The 19,937-nt window shown below is 47.1% G+C and overlaps 1 protein-coding gene across 1 annotated transcript in view; it reads right to left on the reverse strand.

The window, feature by feature from the left end:
• LOC115403321 (titin-like) overlaps positions 1-19,937 on the reverse strand; it is a 164,738-nt gene that overhangs the window by 26,482 nt on the left and 118,319 nt on the right. The window contains 5 exon segments of the mRNA XM_030112182.1: positions 19-315; positions 926-1,228; positions 1,310-1,897; positions 2,153-2,449; positions 2,551-19,866. Coding sequence (XP_029968042.1) covers positions 19-315; positions 926-1,228; positions 1,310-1,897; positions 2,153-2,449; positions 2,551-19,866 — 18,801 coding nt within the window.

Below are 19,937 nucleotides of genomic sequence, written 5' to 3' on the forward strand. Positions count from 1 at the left end.
CAATTTTCAGGAACTCACCACAGGCGTCAACACATGTGACCGGACCAGCAATGAGCGATGGGTTGCTGACCGAGCCCACAGCATTCTTGGCATATACTCTGAACTCATAGGATTCGTCCTGAGTCAGCCCAGACACAGTGAAACCCATCTCAATGATGTTTGTGAAGTTGGCTTTCACCCATCGGCCGCTAGCTGCTTCTCTTCTCTCCAGACTGTAGCCGGTGATCTTACTGCCACCGTCGTAAGGAGGCCGCTGCCAGGCCAGTGTGACAGAGTTCTTGGTGACCTCTGTGATTCTGACATTAGCTGGAGGTTCTGCAAAGTCGGAATAGGGAGGATTTCATTGTAAACAGTCATGATGTAAATGGTCACTGGAAACTAAAGAACAAGCTTCAACAATTCCACCAAAGAGCCTGAACTCCAAACACAGGCAGAGCATTATAGAAAAACTTGAAATTTTTCAACAATGTAAGTGAACTGGCACTTCGCAGACCATCAGATATTTATATTCATATGTCTACCTATATCTGTCTGTCTGTCTATGTTTAATGGAGATCTGAAGAAAAATCAATTTTTATTTTATCTTTAGTTGCATTATGATGTTACCACATTCATTGTTGTACCTGCATTATTTTCTTATTTTTCTTCAGTCAAGAACATCTGGTATTTATTGACAGGCAAGTTGATGTTTTTAAGAAATATATGTAATCCACTTCATTTTAACAATCGCACAATATGTGCAACAGTTTTTTTTAACAGGTACAAAACATTGTCCTTTACCTTATTTATTATTTTTTTAATGTTTTAGCTGATGTGATGTTTCTCTGTACATTTTTTAAATGGCTGTGAACATCACAATGTGTCCATAGTGTCCAGATTTACTCAAGAGATCAGATTTCACCAGATTTAGAAATGAAGAACTCACCACAGGCATCAATAGCCAGCACCTCCTCTGAGGTTTTGCTCAGTTTTCCAATACCAGCAGCATTTTCAGCTGCCACCTTGAATTCGTAGATGAGGCCTGGACAGATGTTGGTGACGCGCCACTGGTTTCCAGTGATGGCCGTTTTGTTGACTTTCTGCCAGAGGATGCTGCTCCTTTCCTTCATCTGCAAGTGATATCCAATCACGGGGTTTCCGCCGTCATTGACCGGCTCGTTCCAGCAGATGGTCAGAGTCTCTCTGGACACAAAGCCCACCCATGGTGTGGACGGAGGTCCGGGTGTAGCTGTAGCACACAGCAGCGTCATCAGAAAGATTCAACAAACAGAACCAAAAAGAAACCAACAGGGAGAGTCGTCTGACTTACTGTAAGGAAGCTTGATCATGACAGGCTTGCTGTCGATGTGGTCACTCATGCCATAGCGGTTCACAGCCTTCACTCTGAACTGATACTCCTCACCCTTGGTCAGCTTTGTCACCTTGAAGGAGCTCCTGGCTACATTGGTGGACACTTCAGACCAGGTGGGAGTGCTGGTCTCACGCTTCAGAATCACATAATTGGTGACAGGACTGCCACCATCGTACTCTGGAGGAGCCCATTTCAGACACACTGTGGTCTCTCCAACCTCTCCAATCTCCACCGGACCCACAGGTGGTCCAGGCCTGTCCAGCACCACAAAGATGATGTAAATCTTTGTGGTTCCTCCTGCATTTGAGGCAGTAAATTCATATTTTCCAGCATCGCTAGAAATGCTTTCAGTCAATGTGATGAGTAAGCTGTCTGGAGTGACTTCAGTGAGCAGCCTCTTGGATCCTTTGATGGCGACGTTGTTCTTGGACACAGTGACCTTTGGTGTGGGTCTGCCAGTCAGGGGGATCTCAAAGGTCAAATCACCTCCTGCTTTGACGTAAACTGTATTCTTGGGGTAGTTGACCATGTCAAACTCTGGAGCCTCTGTTGATAATGAAAAGCACAAACATCAGTTATTTCCCTTTCAAACATAAGTCAATGAAACAATGTTCTTCCTTCTGTACAAAACCATTCAAAAACTTGTCCATAACCGGACCAGTGAGAGTTCATAATGGATAAGAGATCTAATGCTCTGATCTTATGCATTGTTTTCTTTTCAAAACTAAAAGAATACATCACTTTTTCTTTTTTATTTTAACTTTATGTACTATAACACAGGAGTAAACTTGAAGACTGTACCTTGAATTTCTTTGACAAGAACAGGAACAATCATCTCCTTGGCTTCACTTAGTCCAGCATGGTTCTCAGCTCGGACTCGGAAGAAGTACTCAGCACCCTCCCTCAGGTTCTTGATGGTGTGGGTCATGGCTCTCACGGTGGCACATTTCACCCATTTGGTCTGTCCCTTCTCCACTGCATCAATCACATAACCTTTAACTCGGCTACCGCCATCATATTCTGGTCTGGTCCAGGCCAGTGTGACCGTGTCCTTAGTAACATTTGCCACTCCAAGCTTCATGGGTGGACTTGGCACCTCTGTAATCAAGGAGACATTTTATTCAGGACATTCAGTTTAGGCAGTCATGCTGTCTGGAAATAAAATTTTGGAAGTCTGGAAATAAAATATTGGAAGTTACCTGTAATCTTTGTTCCGGCCTTGGCCTCTTGGGGAACTCCCACTCCATATTCATTTTCTCCAATGACTCTGAAGTAATAAAAGGCACCCTCCTGCAGATCCTCCACCCTGTATGTTAGAGCATGGCAGTTGCTGGTCACAGACACCCAGGCTTTCTTACTGGCCTCACGTTTCTCAACATGGTAGGCCTTCACTGCATCACCGCCGTCATTCTCTGGAGCCTCCCAGGTGAGTGTCGCTGAATCTCTGGTTACTGCTGAAACTTTAACATTGACCGGAGGTCCAGGAGAGTCCAGCACCTTTACAACTACTGGGAGCACTGCTTTTCCCAGTGGTGACTCGATGGTGACGCAGTACTCTCCAGAGTCATATCGCGTTGACTTGTCAAGGGTCAGAGATGTGCTGGTTTCTGTGGATTCAATGGTTCCTCTGACTTTCAGGTCCACACCCTCCTTGGCCCATGTGGCTGAAGGCACTGGATTTCCTCTGAAAGGCACGTTGAGAGTAAATGCGGCACCGTGCTTCACAATCATCACTTTGCGGATGTCGCTGTCGACGTCAAATGCTGGCTCAGATGTTCTATCCATGGCAGCTCCACCATCTGAATATGGGCTACGTGCACTGCTGCCTATTTTGTTTATTGCCTTTACACAGAACTCATACTCTGCATCTGTCTTCAGACCATTGATAGTGAACTCCAAGCTTTTGGTAAGAGGGACAGCCTCAACCCATCTAGCTAAATCTTCAGGTGACTCAGGTACATCTTCCTCTTCTTCCTCATATTCCTCCTCTTCATCCTCCACCACTGGTTTGGGGATGTAGTCTCTGTACTCCACACTGTATCCAAGTATGGGAGCTCCACCATCATCTGTGGGTGGTTTCCAGACAATCGACACACTGTCTTTGGTTGAGTTGACAATCTTTGGCTTTGTTGGACGTGAAGGAACAACCAGGGGATCAACTGCTCTGAATGTAGCAGATGGTTCACTGACGGGACCCGCACCTGCAGCATTTTCAGCGTAGACTCTGAAGTCATATTCATAGCCTTTGCGCAGTTTGGTTACAATTGCAGTGCATTCAAGGATAAGGTCTCTGTTCACGCGAACCCATCGCATTCCCGTCTTTTCGCGCCGCTCAATCACATATCCAGTGATGGGACTACCTCCGTCACTGGCTGGCTTACACCAGGTGAGGGTCATTGAGTCTCCGGTGATGGTAGTAACATCAACACTGGCCGGAGCAGTGGGAATCGTGTATGGATCTGTAACCTTTACAGGTTCACTCTCCAGAGGCTCACCTTGGCCATGCTTGCTGACGGCCAAAACTCTGAAAATGTATTCATCACCCTTCAGCAGGCCAGTAACTTTGTAGAAAGTTTTGGTTATGTCACCCTTCACAAGAGTCCATGCCAGTCGACTGGTATCACGCTTCTCAACAACATAATGTGTGATTTTTGCACCACCAGTCTCCTGAGGTGGACCCCATGACAGAGTGCAGGCATCAGCTGAGAGGCCAGTGATCTGCAGAGGTCCTGCAGAGGGTCCAGGTTTATCGATTACAACACAGTTAACTGGCATGTTAACTGTACCACCAATATTCTGCAGGGTCAGCACATACTGTCCAGAATCTCTTCTGATGCAGTCCTTCACAATAACACAAGTACTGGTTTCTGTTGAAACAATCTGAATTCTGGCTCTCAACTCGATCTCTTTGCCATCTTTGGTCCAAGACACAACAGGTGCAGGGCGTCCTGCGAGGTCAGCATTTATCTTCAGTGTCTCTCCTGCTTTCACATAAACTGCTTCTCTGAACTTCACATCCATCATGATGCGTGGTGGATCCACATTATCTGTTACAGTGATGGGGCCTGTGTTTTCTGAAGGGATACTGAATAATCCAGCTGCATTCTTTGCAATGATTCGGAAGTCGTACCGGCTGTTCTCGGTCAGTCCTGTTACATCATAGTGAGTTTCAGGAACATTGGTGAAGTTGCACCTTGTCCAGCGTCCTTCAGGAAGTTCTCTGCTTTCTATAATGTAACCAGAAACTTTGGCTCCACCATCATATTCTGGTTTCTCCCAAGATAAGGAGACAGATGCTCTGGTGATAGCAGTGACAGTGGGTGTACCTGGAGGATCACATGGATCTCTGGCTGCCACAGCCTCACAGGCCTTGCTACATTTACCAATACCGGCAATGTTCTCAGCATACACCCGGTATTCATACATCATACCCTCTTCAATTCCGGTGACTTTGTATTCGGTATCTTTGATCATTCCTCTGTTCATCTTTGTCCAGAGGATGCTAGAACGTTCCTTCCTCTCAATATGGTAGCCCAGAACAGGACTACCACCATCACTCACTGGTTCATTCCAGGTCACCAACATGTATGATTTGGTGGCATGTTTAACAATCGGTGTGGAAGGAGGCCCAGGTTGTTTGAAGTTGTACTGAGCTGTGATTCCAGGTGAATCCAGATAAGTACTCTTGCCATACCGGTTCACTGCATAGATACGGAATTGGTACTCGGCTCCATGTGTCAGTCGCCCAGCTTTGAACGATGTTCTGGCAATGTTACTGGCCACCATCTGCCATTCCTGGGTGTTGGTATCTCTCTTTTCCACAATATAGTTGCTGATACAGCATCCACCATCATATTCCGGTGGGGACCAGGATAGTGTGATGCTGTCTGAGGTCACGGCATCTACCTTGATATCTTTAGGGGCGCCTGGTTTGTCAAGAACAACTACTCCAATGTCAACTGTAATGGTTCCTCCTGAGTTGGCCAGGGTCACCTCGTATTTTCCAACATGTTCTCTCTTTGCCTCTTTGATGATGACATTGGAGTCAGTTGCAGTGTTCTTGATGGTCACTGATGATGTTTGCTTCAGGGGAAGACCATCTTTCTTCCAGGAAACGACAGGCTTTGGCCTGCCTCTTACTGGAACGGTAAGAGTGAGATCATCTCCAGCCTTCACACTATAGGTGGTGAACAGTAAATGGGTTGATGGTTCTATTGCAACATCCTTTGTAACCACAGGCAGACCAAGATCCTTTGGTTCACTCTTTCCCTTTTCATTGATGGCCACAACTCTGAATAAATAGGCTTCATTGGGAGTTAGATTTGGAACAGTTGCCTCTGTCACCTTGACTGTGCAGGCAGTGCCCCATTTATCTCCTGTCTTGGGCTTGAATTCTACATTGTAGCACATTACTTTGCTTCCGCCATCATGAGCAGGTTTTTCCCAAGCCAGTGACACACTGGTCTTAGTCAGGTCAACCAGGGTAACCTTGCTTGGAGGCAAGGGTACCTCAGAGATTTTGATTTCTTTGGTTTCCGCCATCTGTCCTTGGCCATATTCGTTGACAGCACAGACTCTGAAGTAGAACATTCCACCTTCAGGCATTTCTTCAATCTTGAATGAGTTTGCAGTGCAGTTGCTGGTGACAGTAGTATAGACTTTCCTGACCGACTCTCTCTTCTCTACAATGTAGTTTGTGATTTTAGCACCACCATCTGTGAGCGGTGTGTCCCAGGCCAGAGTCACTGAGTCTTTCTTGAGTTCCTGTATTTTGAGATTTTGAGGGGCACTTGGGGTATCCAAAATTCTTACTGCAACAATTGCAGATTTTGTGCCACTGCTGTTCTCAAGTGTCAGTGAGTATTTTCCACTGTCAAAGCGGTTGACATTGTCAATGACAAGCATAGTGTATGAGCTGGTGGTGTCAATGGCTGCTCGTTCTGTGAGGGAACCCTCTACCTTCTCCCATTTCACAGCAGGTTCAGGGCGTCCTCTGATGGTGACAAACAGGCGCAGGGTACCACCAGCTCTGACAGACACCACTTTTCTGAGATCAGCATCAAGCTCGATCTCTGGTGCTTCTGACCTGTCAGAAGTGACCACTGTGCCATGAATGTTGGCAGCCTCTCCTACTCCCTCTGAATTGATGGCACAGATACGGAACTGGTACTCTACACCCTCCTTCAGATCTGTGATTGTGAGTTTGGTAGCTTGAATGCCAGTGGGGGGTGTGCACATGCTCCACTCTTTTTCAACTGGCATGTCCACGGCTGGAGCGACTTCTGTCTCCTCCTCTGTGGATTCAGGCATTGGAGTGTACTCCCTCATTTCAACAATGTAACCCTTGATGTAGGCTCCACCATCAAAGTCAGGTTTTCCCCAAGACAAGGACACAGAGGACTTTGAGTAGTCTGTCACCTTTGGATGGTGTGGGGGTCCTGGTGGTGTGGGAGCATCACATGCCCTGTAGAACAGGGACAGCTCACTGAGGTCTCCCATTCCAGCCTCATTCTCAGCAGAAACTCTGAACTCATAGAAGTGATCTGTCATCAGACCTGTGACCTTGAAGAAGTTATCTGTCAGCTTCTGTCTGTTGCATTTAGTCCACCTCACACTGTCTTTATCACGTTTTTCTAGATGATAAGATTCAATGTCAGCACCACCGGTGTGTTCTGGAGCACTCCAAGACAAAACCATTGAGTCTTTTGTGATCTGACTAGCTTCTGGAGTTCCAGGAGCACTTGGTGGCTTGTAAGGATTACGTGCTACAATGGGTTCACTTTCAAGGAATTCACCAATTCCAAACTTGTTGACTGCTCTGACTCGGAAAATGTACTCATCTCCAGGAAGCAAGCTGGTCACTTTATGGAACAACCCCTTGATATTTGATGCAACAACTGTCCAGGACAATCTACTAGTCTCTCTCTTCTCCAGGATATAGTGATTGATACTGGCTCCTCCATCCAGCGCTGGCTCAGACCAGGCCAAAATGCAACGATCAGCCATGACCCCAGTTACCTTCATGGGGCCAGTGGGTGGGCCTGGTTTATCCAGGACTTTAACAGTGATGGGGAAAGCTTTTGTACCACCCGGATTTGTGAGAACAAGGTCATAGTGACCACTGTCCAGCTTTGTCACATCCTTGATGGTTATGGATGTGCGTTTCTCTGTAGTCCTCACTTCAATCCGTAAGGCTTTGTCCATTTCTTTGCCCTCTTTGAGCCAGGCAACATCAGGAATGGGTTTTCCATAAATGTCTGCGTCCATCAGCAAATTGTCTCCAGCATTCACTACAATAACATCCTTGTATTTGGGATCCATTGAAGCCCTTGGTGGTTCAATTTCATCAGTAGCAGTGATGGGTCCAGAACTGTCTGAAGGCTCACTGAAGACGCCAGCTGCATTTCTTGCAATCACTCTGAACTCATATTTTTCATTCTCTGTCAGACCAGTAATGGTGTACTCAGTCTCAATAATGTTGGTAAAGTTGGCTCTAACCCAGCGCCCATCAGGCGATGCAAGATCCTTTCTCTCCACAATATAGCCATTCACTTTGCTGCCACCATCGTACTGAGGCTTGGTCCATTGGATCTTAATCTGGTTCTTAGTAATGGACACAGCTTCTGGGGCACTGGGGGGATCACATGGGTCACGTGCAACAAAGGACTCTGACACTTTACTGCATCTACCAATGCCAACAATGTTTTCAGCATAAACTCTGAACTCATAGCCAATACCCTCCTCAAGGTTACAGATCTTAAACTGAGTATCAGCAATGAGTGTCTTGTTGAGTTTGTTCCAAAGGATGCTGCTTCTCTCCTTACTTTCCAGGTGATAACCAATCACTGAGCTTCCACCATCATTAACTGGCTCATTCCACTCAATGATCATCATTTCCTTGGTTGCAGATTTGACATATGGTGTTCCTGGAGGGCCTGGTGGTTTGTAAGGATACTGCACAACAATGGACTTGGAATCCAGAGATGCACCCTTTCCGTATCTGTTTTCAGCAATAACCCTGAATTGGTATTCTGCACCAGTCTTCAGCCTGGTGACCTTGAAAGCAGTTCTAGCCAGTTGTGTTGTAACTGTCTGCCATGTGGTGGTGGTGGTGTCTCTCTTCTCCACAATGTAATTCTTCACTTGGCATCCACCAGTGTACTCTGGGGGGTCCCAGGATAAGTGAACAAATGTGTTGCTCACTTCCAGAACTTTTATGGGGCCAGCTGGTGCGCCAGGCTTGTCAAGGATAATAATAGAAATGTCCTCAGTAACTGTACCAACAGAATTTGTGGCAGTGATGGAATATTTGCCAAAGTCCTCCTTACAAGCCTCCGTGATATGAATTCCTGTTGTTGTTGCAGTGTTGACAACATTGACTCTGGAGGTCACCTTCATAGTTTGACCATCCCTAGTCCAGCTGATTCTGGGTTTGGGCCTACCGACTACTTGGAACTCCAGTTTCAAGTCTTTTCCAGCAAGAACACTGTAAGTGTTGAACTGACTCTTGATACTTGGTTCGATGGTCATGTCACTGGCAACAACTGGTGCAGCCAGTGCCTTTGGCTCACTCTTTCCCTTCTCATTGTATGCAATAATACGGAACAGGTATTCAGCACCAGATGTGAGGCCTGTAACGGTACCCTCACATGTCTTTGTATTTGTTGCAACACCCCACTTGTCCGTTCCCTTTGGCTGCATCTCAATCAGATACCCAGCAATCCGGCTGCCTCCATCATGCTCTGGTTTCTCCCATGCCAACGAAACACTGGCCTTTGTGACGTCAGTGAGGAAGATTGATCCAACAGGCAGTGGTACCTCAGAGGCTTTTGAAGCAGTCTTTGTTTCAACAGCCTGGCCGACTCCATATTCATTCTCAGCCATAACTCTAAAGTAGTACATCGCACCTTCGACTAGGTTCTCTACCTTGAAGGTGGTCTTGCTGCATTTAGTGGAAACATTTGCAAATGCTTTTCTGGTGGATTCACGTTTATCAATGACATAGTTTTTAATTTTTGACCCTCCATCAATCAGGGGAGCATCCCATACAAGAGTGACAGAGTCCTTCCGGACATCTTTGACCACAAGGTTCTGTGGGGCTCCAGGTGTATCAAGGACCTTAACAGAGACCAACTCAGACACAGTACCACTGCTGTTGGTGAGTGTGAGGTTGTACTTTCCTGAATCACTTCGATCACACGAGTCAATGGATAGCTGAGTGAAGTGGAGAGCTTTCTCGACCACCGCCTTATCAGTCAGGTCTCCCTCATCCTTGGTCCACCGGATCTCAGGGGTTGGTCGTCCCTTGAAGGGAATATTGATTCGAACAGATCCACCAGCTTTCAGCACAATGCCCTTCCTCAGCTCGGAGTCAAGGTGGATCTCAGGTGGCTCAACTCGTTCTTCAGGTTTAGCTGTACCAGAAAGAACAGCTGGTTCACCGACTCCCAGTTTGTTTAGGGCACAAACTTGGATTTTGTACTCCTGGCTCTCAGTAAGTTTAGAAATTTCATATTTGTTGACACGGAGGCCAGTTGGCGGGGTGACCATGGTCCACTGATCCTCCTCAGCCTTGCACACTTCAACAATGTATCCTTGGATGGTACTGCCTCCATCAGACAAGGGTTTTCCCCAGGAGATAGTGATGGAGTTCTTTGTGGAGTCAATCACATTCACATATGCGGGTGCTCCAGGTTTATACTTGGGATCACTGGCCTTATAGTATGAACTTGGAAGACTGGGCTCTCCCACTCCTACTGCATTCTCAGCTGACACTCTGAACTCATACTCATGTCCAGTGGCGAGGCCTGTCACTCTGAAGGAGAGGTCGGTGACCTTCTGCCTGTTGCATCGAGTCCATTTGATTCCATTTCTGTCCTTCTTTTCAATGATGTAGTTGGATATTTCACTGCCACCCTCTGATTCAGGAGCAGACCAGGTGAGGGTCATACCATCATGAGTAATGTTTGACACATCCTCAATGTGAGGTGATCCAGGAGGAAGGAATGGTGTCTTCATGATCACTCCACCTGACTCCAGAGGTTCACTGATGCCATAACTGTTCACAGCCATGACTCTGAACATGTACTCATTGCCTTCAAGTAGTTTGGTGACTTTGTAGCAGGTGGTGTTACAGCTGCTTGAAACAACTGTCCAAGCCAGGCGGCTGGTCTCTCTTCTCTCAATGACATAGTGTGTAATGGGACTACCTCCATCATGTTCAGGGGCACGCCATGCCAGTGTGCACCGATCTTCAGCCACTCCAGTCACATGAAGTGGCCCTTCGCATTGGCTGGGTCTATCCAGGACCACAACCTTGAACGGGACTGTTTCACTGCCAGCTTCATTAGTCAGCTGGAGAGTATAAGTTCCGCCATCCACCCTGATACAGTCCTTAATGACAACCAGTGCATGAGTCTCTGTGTTTCTGATCTGAAGACGTAGGGTGTTTTCCAATGGTTTTTCATCCTTGAACCACTGGATCACTGGCAGAGGTTTGCCACGAACATCGGCATTGAGCTTGAAAGTCTCCCCAGCATTGATGATGATGGTCTTGGTGAAGGCAGGATCGATGGAGAATTTGGGAGCCTCTACTTTATCACTTGCAGTGATTGGTCCACTATTGTACGACGGTTTGCTCACTGTGCCAACAGCATTTTTAGCAATGACCCTGAAGTCATACTGAGCATTTTCAGTCAGACCTGTGACAGTGAACTGGGTCTCAATCACATTAGTGAAGTTGGCCCTCACCCACCTGCCCTCTGGTAGGTCACGCTTCTCTACAGTGTAGCCAGTGATATTACTGCCACCGTCATACTCTGGCTTTGTCCACTGGATAATAATGGTATCTTTTGTCACATGGATAGCCTCTGGCATGCCTGGAGGATCACATGGGTCACGGGCAACACAACCCTCTGAAATCTTACTACACCTTCCAATGCCAACAATATTTTCAGCGCTAACCCTGTATTCATACTCAATACCCTCCTCTAAAGGATAACTCTTGAACTTGGGCTCATGGATAAGAGTCTTGTTAATCTTCACCCAGAGGATGCTATTCCTTTCCTTTCTCTCCAGATGGTACCCAAGAACTGGGCTGCCTCCATCAGACACGGGCTCATGCCACTCAACAATCTGGTGGTCCCTTGACAAAGAGGAGATGAATGGAGTGCCTGGTGGCCCTGGCTCCCGGTATGGGTACTGGGCAACCACGGAAGATGAATCAAGACCATGACTCTTTCCATATCGATTCTGTGCAATGATCCTGAACTGATACTCGGCACCAGTCTTCAGTCGAGGCACTTTGATACTGGTTCTTGCACAGTTTATGGTAACATTTTCCCATGTTGTTGTTGTGGTATCTCTCTTCTGCACAATGTAATTTGAAATTTGACTTCCACCATTGTGCTTTGGAGGACCCCAGGAAATGGTGACACTTTGTGTTGTGATTTCATCGAATTTCACGGGACCGGATGGAGGGCCCGGCTTGTCAAGTACAATGATTTCAACGGTTGTGTCCTTCTTTCCTGCAGAGTTGGAAACGTTAATGCCGTACATGCCACCATCGTCACCTGCTGCTTCCTTAATGCTCAGTGTTGTGTGTGTTGGTGTATTGTGTATGTTAACTCTGGTGGTGAACTTCAGCGGTGCTCCATCTTTGGACCATGTGACTGTTGGCTTGGGTCTTCCAAAGATAGGAATGTCTATGTTCATGTCTTTTCCCACATGAACACTGTAACTACTGAAGGCTGGGCGCACATCAGGCTCAAACACTAAGTCCTTAGTCATCACTGGCCCTGCAAGGACTTTGGGGTCACTCTTTCCCTTATCATTGATCGCTGTGACTCTGAACAGATACTCCTCTCCTGGGTTAAGATTGGACACAGTGGCTTCCATTGTCTTAAATGTATTAACACCATTCCATTTCTCCTGACCCTTCAACTGCACCTCCAGCAGATACTGCATCACTCTGCTTCCACCGTCATACTCTGGCTTCTCCCAGGCCAAAGAGATGCTTGTTTTGGTCTGATCTGTAACTATCAGACTCTTTGGAGACTGGGGAACCTCCGAGACCTTGAGAGGGTCGACAGTTGCTGCAGGCAGACCCACACCATGAGCATTCTCTGCAAATACTCTGAAATAGTAACTGCATCCCTCCTGAAGAGGCTCAATCTTCCATGAAAGAGCATGGCAGTTTGTCACAACAGCTGCATATGTTTTGCGAGTGCTTTCTCTCTTTTCAACGATGTAGTTCTTGATCTTAGACCCGCCATCCAACAGAGGTGGTTCCCAATCAAGGGTCACTGACTGGTTTGTGATTTCTTTGACTTTAAGATTAACAGGAGCACTTGGAGTGTCAAGAACACGAACAAGAACAAATGCAGATTTGGTTCCACTGGAGTTTTCTGCAGTGACTGTGTATTTTCCGCTATCATTTCTGCTCATCTTATCAATCACTAAGGATGTGTAACTGCTGGTTGTCTCAAGTTGAGCAGTCTCCTTCAGTGGAGCTTCATCTTTATCCCACTTGATGGTAGGAGTGGGTCGTCCTTTGATGGGGATGAAGAGTCTCAGGGAAGTGCCAGCTTTGATGGTCACAATCTTTCTCAGTTCTGGGTCAATGTCCAGGTCTGGCTCCTCAGCCCTGTCTTTGGCAACAACAGCTCCAGAGACATCAGCATGCTCACCAACTCCCACTTTGTTGATAGCACACACTCTGAACTTGTACGCCTGGTTTTCCTTCAGGTTTGTAGCCTCAAACTTGGTCTTCTTGATGCCTGCTGGTGGTGTGCACATTGTCCATTCCTCAGCCGGTGCTTCTGCAGCTGGTGCTTCTACAGCCGGGGTCTCTGTGGCTGGGGCTTCTGCTGTCTCTGTTGTGGTGCAGCACTCCACAATGTATCCCTGAATCTCACAGCCTCCATCGCAGACGGGCTTGCCCCATGACAGGAATACTGACGTTTTTGTTGTGTCTGTAACTCTGGGATTTTGTGGTGGACCAGGTCTGAAGATGGGATCAAGAGCTTTGAAGTAGACCGTTGCAGAACTTGGCTCACTAATACCAACAGCATTTTCAGCTGCAACTCTGAACTCATAGCTATGGCTTTCCAGCAGTCCAGTGATCTTGAAAGTTAAATCAGTGACAGTTTTTCTGTTGCATCTTGTCCATCTCACTCCTTCTTTATCATGTTTCTCAATGATATATCCGGTGATTGGACTGCCTCCATCTTCTGAGGGAGCCTCCCAAGTCAGCACCATTGAATCCTTTTTAATATCAGAAACCTCCAAGCTCCTGGGGGATCCAGGTATCATGTAGGGGTCTTTGATCACAACAGCAGCCGACTCCAGTGGGGCACCAGTTCCAAACTGGTTGACCGCACGGACTCTAAAGATGTACTCGTTGCCCTCTAGGAGTTTTGTGACCTTGAGACAAATGTTTTCTACTTTTGGGTCAATAACTGTCCAGACGAGTCTGCTTGTCTCCCTCCTTTCAACAACATAGTGAGAGATCTTGCTACCACCATCTTGTATTGGTGGTTTCCATGCCAGACAGCATCGATCTTGAGTTATTCCAGTCACAACAAAAGGCCCCTGTGGTTCTCCGGGTTTATCTAGAACAACTACATTGATGTTTGTGGCCTTTTCTCCTCCAGGATTTCTCAGCAGCAGGGTGTACTGACCCCCATCGGAAAGTTTTGCCTCTTTGACAGAGATGAAAGCTTTAGTGGGTGTGTTCTTGATCTCCCTATGAATGGTGTTGCCCAGTTCCTGCTCTCCCTTCATCCAGTGGATAGAGGGCAGTGGTTTGCCATGGACATCTGCATCAATCTTAAAGTGTTCTCCAGCATTAATCACCACAGTCTGAGTGTACTGCGGGTCAATGCTGAGGCGTGGGGGTTCGATCTCGTCCTTGGCTGTGATAGGGCCAGAGCTGTAAGAGGGCAGGCTAAACACACCAGCAGCATTTCTGGCAATCACTCGGAACTCGTACTGGTTGTCCTGTACCAGTCCTGTGGCAACATACTCAGTCTCAATGACATTAGTGAAATTAGCCTTCAGCCAGCGACCTTCAGGAAGCTCCTTCTTTTCCACAACGTAGCCGGTGACCTTTGCACCACCGTCATACTCAGGCTTGGTCCAAGCAATTGTCACAGAGTCTTTAGTGATCTTTATTGCCTCTGGGGTACCAGGAGGATCACAAGGATCTCTGGCAATAACTCCCTCAGAAACTTTACTGACTTTGCCAATTCCAACTATGTTTTCAGCATAAACTCTGTATTCATACTCCATTCCTTGCTCCAGACCACTGCTCTTGAAGGTCTGATCAGTAATCAAAGACTTGTTAAGTTTGACCCATAGGATGCTGTTTCTCTCTTTACGCTCAAGGTGGTAGCCCAAGATAGTGCTTCCACCGTCATTCACTGGTTCATTCCAAGCCACCACCATACTGTCCTTGGTGCAGGCTGCAATGGATGGTGTCCCTGGAGGTCCTGGGAGCTTGTATGGGTACTGAGCCAAGATACACTCTGACACAAGAGATGGGCCTTTTCCATATCTATTTTCTGCTGTGATTCTGAACTGATACTCAGAGCCAGCCTTAAGTCGGCCGGCTTTGATTTTGGTGCGAGCCAGGTTGTAAGACACAACCACCCACTCATTTGTGGAAGTGTCCCGCTTTTCTACAATGTAATTTTTGATGGTGCAGCCACCATCATATTCAGGTGGATTCCAAGAAATGGTGACACTGTCAGAAGTGACCTCTTCTACCTTAACTGGACCACTTGGCTGGCCAGGTTTGTCAAGGACAACGATTCCAATATCGGCTGTTGTCTCTCCTGCTGTGTTGCTGAGATTAATAACGTAGTGTCCAACATCATCCTTTGTGGCCTCTTTTATGCTCAGGTTCAGCATCGTATCTGTTGCACCAAAGTTTACCCTGGTGGTCCTCTTCATTGGCTGACCATCCTTCACCCAGGATACAGCTGCTTTGGGACGAGCAACATATGGCACATCCACCACCAGGTCTTCCCCTGCCAACACGCTAAATGTGTTGAACAGCATCTTGGCAACGGGTGCAATCACAAGATCTTTGACAATAACAGGCACGCCGATTTGACGAGGGTCACTTGTTCCCTTCTCATTTCTAGCTGAGACGCGGAACATATATTCTTCACCTGCATTCAGTCCGCTGATAGTAGCTTCAGTTTCTTTAACAATCACGGCCTGGCTCCACTTATCTACGCCTTTAGGTTGGATCTCAACGACGTAGCAACCCACTCTGCTACCACCATCATGCTCTGGCTTTTCCCAAGAGAGGGTGACACTGTTCTTGGTGACATCCTTCAGGGTTATTTTCCCGGGTGGCTGAGGTTTCTCAGATACTTTGATGGACTCACCCGTTTCAATTGGCAGTCCAATGCCATATTCATTCTCAGCAAGGACTCTAAAGTAATAGTTGCATCCTTCAAGTAGCTGGCCCACCGTGAAGGTGGTTTGATGACAGTTAGCATTAACTGTAGCATATGCTTTTCTTGTGGATTCACGCTTTTCAACAACATAGTTCTTAATTTTGACTCCTCCATCATTCACTGGTGGATCCCATGCCAGAGTGACAGCTTCATTTGTTACTGCAGTAATCTTCAGGTTCTGTGGGGCACTAGGTGTGTCAAGCACCCTGACCTGGACTGTTGCAGTCTTGGAGCCAGAGCTATTTTCAATTGTTAGATTGTATTTTCCACTGTCGAATCTGTTGACATTTTCAATCACCAGTAATGTGTATGAGGTTGTGGTATCGATAGTTGCCCTCTCAACAGCTTCTCCATCCCCTTTGGTCCATTTGGCCTGTGGAGAAGGTCTTCCTTTGATGGGAACAAAGAGTCTCAGTGAACAACATGCCCTGAGACTCACCACCTTACGGAGCTCCAAGTCTAGGTCCATCTCAGGCGGGATTAACCTGTCCTCTGCTTTAGCATTATCAGGAACAGATGCTGGATCTCCAATTCCTTCACCATTTACAGCTGAAATTTTGATCTTGTACTCTTGATTCTCCTTCAGATTAACAATTGTGAATGAAGTTGCTAGCAGACCCTCCTTGGGTGTCACAATGGTCCATTCCTCTTCCTCTACCTTTTCAGATGGAATGCATGTCTCCACAATATAGCCAGTGATTTCAGAACCACCATCATAAACAGGTCTGTTCCAGGCCACGGTGATGGAGGACTTTGTTGTGTCCAAGACTCTGGGGTTGCATGGAGCTCCTGGCTTGAACAGGCCATCAGTGGCCTTGTAGAATGGACTGGAAACACTGGGTGCACTGACTCCTGCAGCATTTTCTGCAATAACTCTGAACTCATATTCATGTCCATCATACAGACCAGTTGCCTTGAACTGCAGATCTTTCACCTTCCTCTTGTTGCATTTGACCCAGCGGAGACCGGCTTTGTCTTTTCTTTCAATATGGTAGTTGGTGATGGGGGTTCCTCCGTCACTCTTTGGTGCTTGCCACATTAATACCATTGAATCCTTGGTGATCGCGGTGACCTCTGGGCTCTCTGGAGGGTCTGGGATTGTGTATGGATTGTCTGCAATAGTGGGCTCTGATTCAAGAGCCTCACCAACTCCATATTTGTTCACTGCCATGACTCTGAAGATGTATTCATTTCCTTTGAGAAGCTTGGTCACTTTGTGTTGTGTAGCCTGTAGGTCTGAAGCCACATTGGTCCACACCAGTCTGCTCGATTCACGCTTTTCAATCACGTATCCTTCAATTTTAGCACCGCCGTCATCTGCAGGTGGTGTCCATGTGAGAACACAGTTGTCAGCGGTGACATCTGACACTTTGAGGGGTCCACCTGGCGGTCCAGGCCTGTCAAGAACTTTAACATTAAAGATGTGCTTTGCAAATCCTCCCACATTAGTGGCAGTCAAAACAAACTCTCCCCCATCTGATCTGACAGAGTCCTTGTTAGTCAAAGTAGTTGTCAGTTCAGTGAACTTGATGTCCAGTTTCAATGTATTCTCAATCTCTTTTCCGTTCTTTGTCCAAACCATAGAGGGTGTTGGTTGGCCAGCAATATCAGCATCAAGCTTGAAGGACTCTCCCGCCTTCAGCAGAACGACATCCTTGTATATGGCATCAACCATGATACGTGGCTCAACGATATCGTCTTTGCAGGTGATTGGGTCTGAGGGATCAGACGGGACGCTTACGGCACCCGCTGAGTTTCTAGCAATGACACGGAACTCGTAGGCAGTGTCCTGAGTCAGACCACTGACAGTGAAAGCTGTCTCTATGATGTTGGTGAAGTTGGCTCTCATCCATCGACCAGCAGGCAGCTCTTTCTTCTCCACTATGTATCCGGTGATTTTGAAGCCACCGTCGTACTCAGGCTTCGTCCACTGAATGGTGATAACGTTCTTGTTGACAAAAATTGGCTCAGGCTGACCAGGTGGATCGATGGGGTCCAAAGCAAGTATGGCCTCTGAAGCTTTACTGGCTTTACCAACTCCAGCCATGTTTTCAGCTGAGACACGGAATTCATAAGCAACTCCATCTTCAAGCCCAGTGGTTTTAAAGATGTTTCCTTTCACGATACTCTTGTTGATCTTGTACCACATGATGCTGCTTCTTTCCTTTCTCTCGACGTGATAGCCGATTACTTCATTTCCACCATCAGACACAGGTTCATTCCAGCCAATTGTTATGGAGTCTTTGGTGAAAGCCACAACATTGGGAGTTCCAGGAGGCCCAGGTACTTTGAACGGATAGGCGGCCACTACTGATTCTGAGGTGATGGGTGGTCCTACACCATATCTGTTCTTTGCCTTGACTCTGAACTGGTACTCAGATCCGGTGGTTAACCGATTGGCTTTGTACACTGTGCGGATGATGTTGGTAGATAGCTCATTCCATGTTTGGGAAGTCGTGTCTCTCATTTCAACAACGTAATTGTTGATGGGAACACCTCCGTCATTCTCAGGTGGCTCCCATGAAAATACGCAGTAGGTACGAGATATCTCCACTATATTAACTGGTCCTTTAGGTGGGCCGGGGACATCATGCACTCTCACGATGATGTTGTCTGTCACAGAGCCAACAATGTTCTTAGCCGTCATGGTGTACCTGCCACTATCACCTCTGTTGCACTCACCGATACTTAAAATGACAGTTGCAGGTGTTGTTTCCACATTGGTTCGCTGTGTGAGTTTCAAAGCTGCTCCATCTTTCTGCCAAGAGACAGTCGGCCTGGGACGACCCATGACTGGGATTTCAACCTTGATGTCATCTCCTGCTTTGGCAATAATTGTCTTCTGGCAGACACCACGCAGGTCAAACTCAGGCAGGGAGGTGGAATCCCTGACCACAATGGGCTTGCTCTCACGTGGAATGCTTCTACCAGACTGGTTGACTGCCATCACACGGAAAACATACTCTTCATTCTCATTAAGGTTCTTCACTGAGAAGTCCATGGTCTTAACTGTAGTGACATGAGCCCACTGGTCAGTTCCCTTCTTCTGAGCTTCCAGGACATATCCTGTGATTCTGCTTCCACCATCATGCTTGGGTTTGGTCCACACCAGGCTGACTGAGGTCTTTGTGATATCAGTAGGAATGATGCTCTCTGGAGGACTCGGGGCCTGAGATGCACGGACGGGATCAGTCGTTTCCACTGCTTCACCGATGCCATACTCATTCTCAGCAGACACTCTGAAATAATACTCACAGCCTTCACCAAGCTCACCAATTCTGACTGATGTAGTTGGACATTTAGATATAGCGGTGGCAAAGGCTTTGCGTGTTGACTCTCTCTTCTCAATGATGTAGTTCGTGATCTTGGCACCACCATCGATTAGAGGCATCTCCCACTGAAGGGTAATACTTTCCTTGTCAATCTTGACTGGTTTGAGGTTAAGTGGAGGTCCAGGTGAATCCAGGACTCTCACATGTATGTCAGCACTCTTCTTTCCAGCAGAGTTTTCCAGAGTAAGTTCATATTTGCCTGCGTCTATCCGTGAACTCTCAGGAATGATGAGCATTGTGAATGATTCTGTGCTGTCGATAACTGCACGTGGCACCGGGCCGCCTTCCTTGGTCCAGGTGACTGTTGGCGTTGGCCGTCCCTTGATTGGCACAAATAGACGAATGGAGCAACCAGCTCTGACGACAAGGGTTCTTCTCAGCTCAAGGTCCAGCTCCAAACCTGGTTCAGCTGCATGCTCCACAATCTCTACCAGCTCTTTAGTCTCGGCAGGTTCACCGGCCCCCTTTGCATTCACGGCACTGATTCTGAAGTGGTACTTTGCGCCATTTTCGAGTTCAGGCACAACAAACTCTGTGATCCTCAGTGGAGACAATGGTGTGTCCTTAACCCACTCCTCTGTGCCTTCTTTCTTATGCTCAATCACATATCCTGTTACTTGCAGTCCACCGTTATCGAGAGGTTTGCCCCAGTTCAGTGTGGCAGTGGTTTTTGTGGTGTCGGTTACTCTTGGATTGACCGGAGGTCCAGGTGGATCTGTGAGACATCAGAAAGGGGACTTAATGAGTTTCATATACTTTGTAAGAATTGTTTCAAAATATACAAAC

The sequence above is a fragment of the Salarias fasciatus genome, chromosome 16 (assembly GCF_902148845.1).
Source record: "Salarias fasciatus chromosome 16, fSalaFa1.1, whole genome shotgun sequence".
Lineage (NCBI taxonomy): Eukaryota > Metazoa > Chordata > Actinopteri > Blenniiformes > Blenniidae > Salarias > Salarias fasciatus.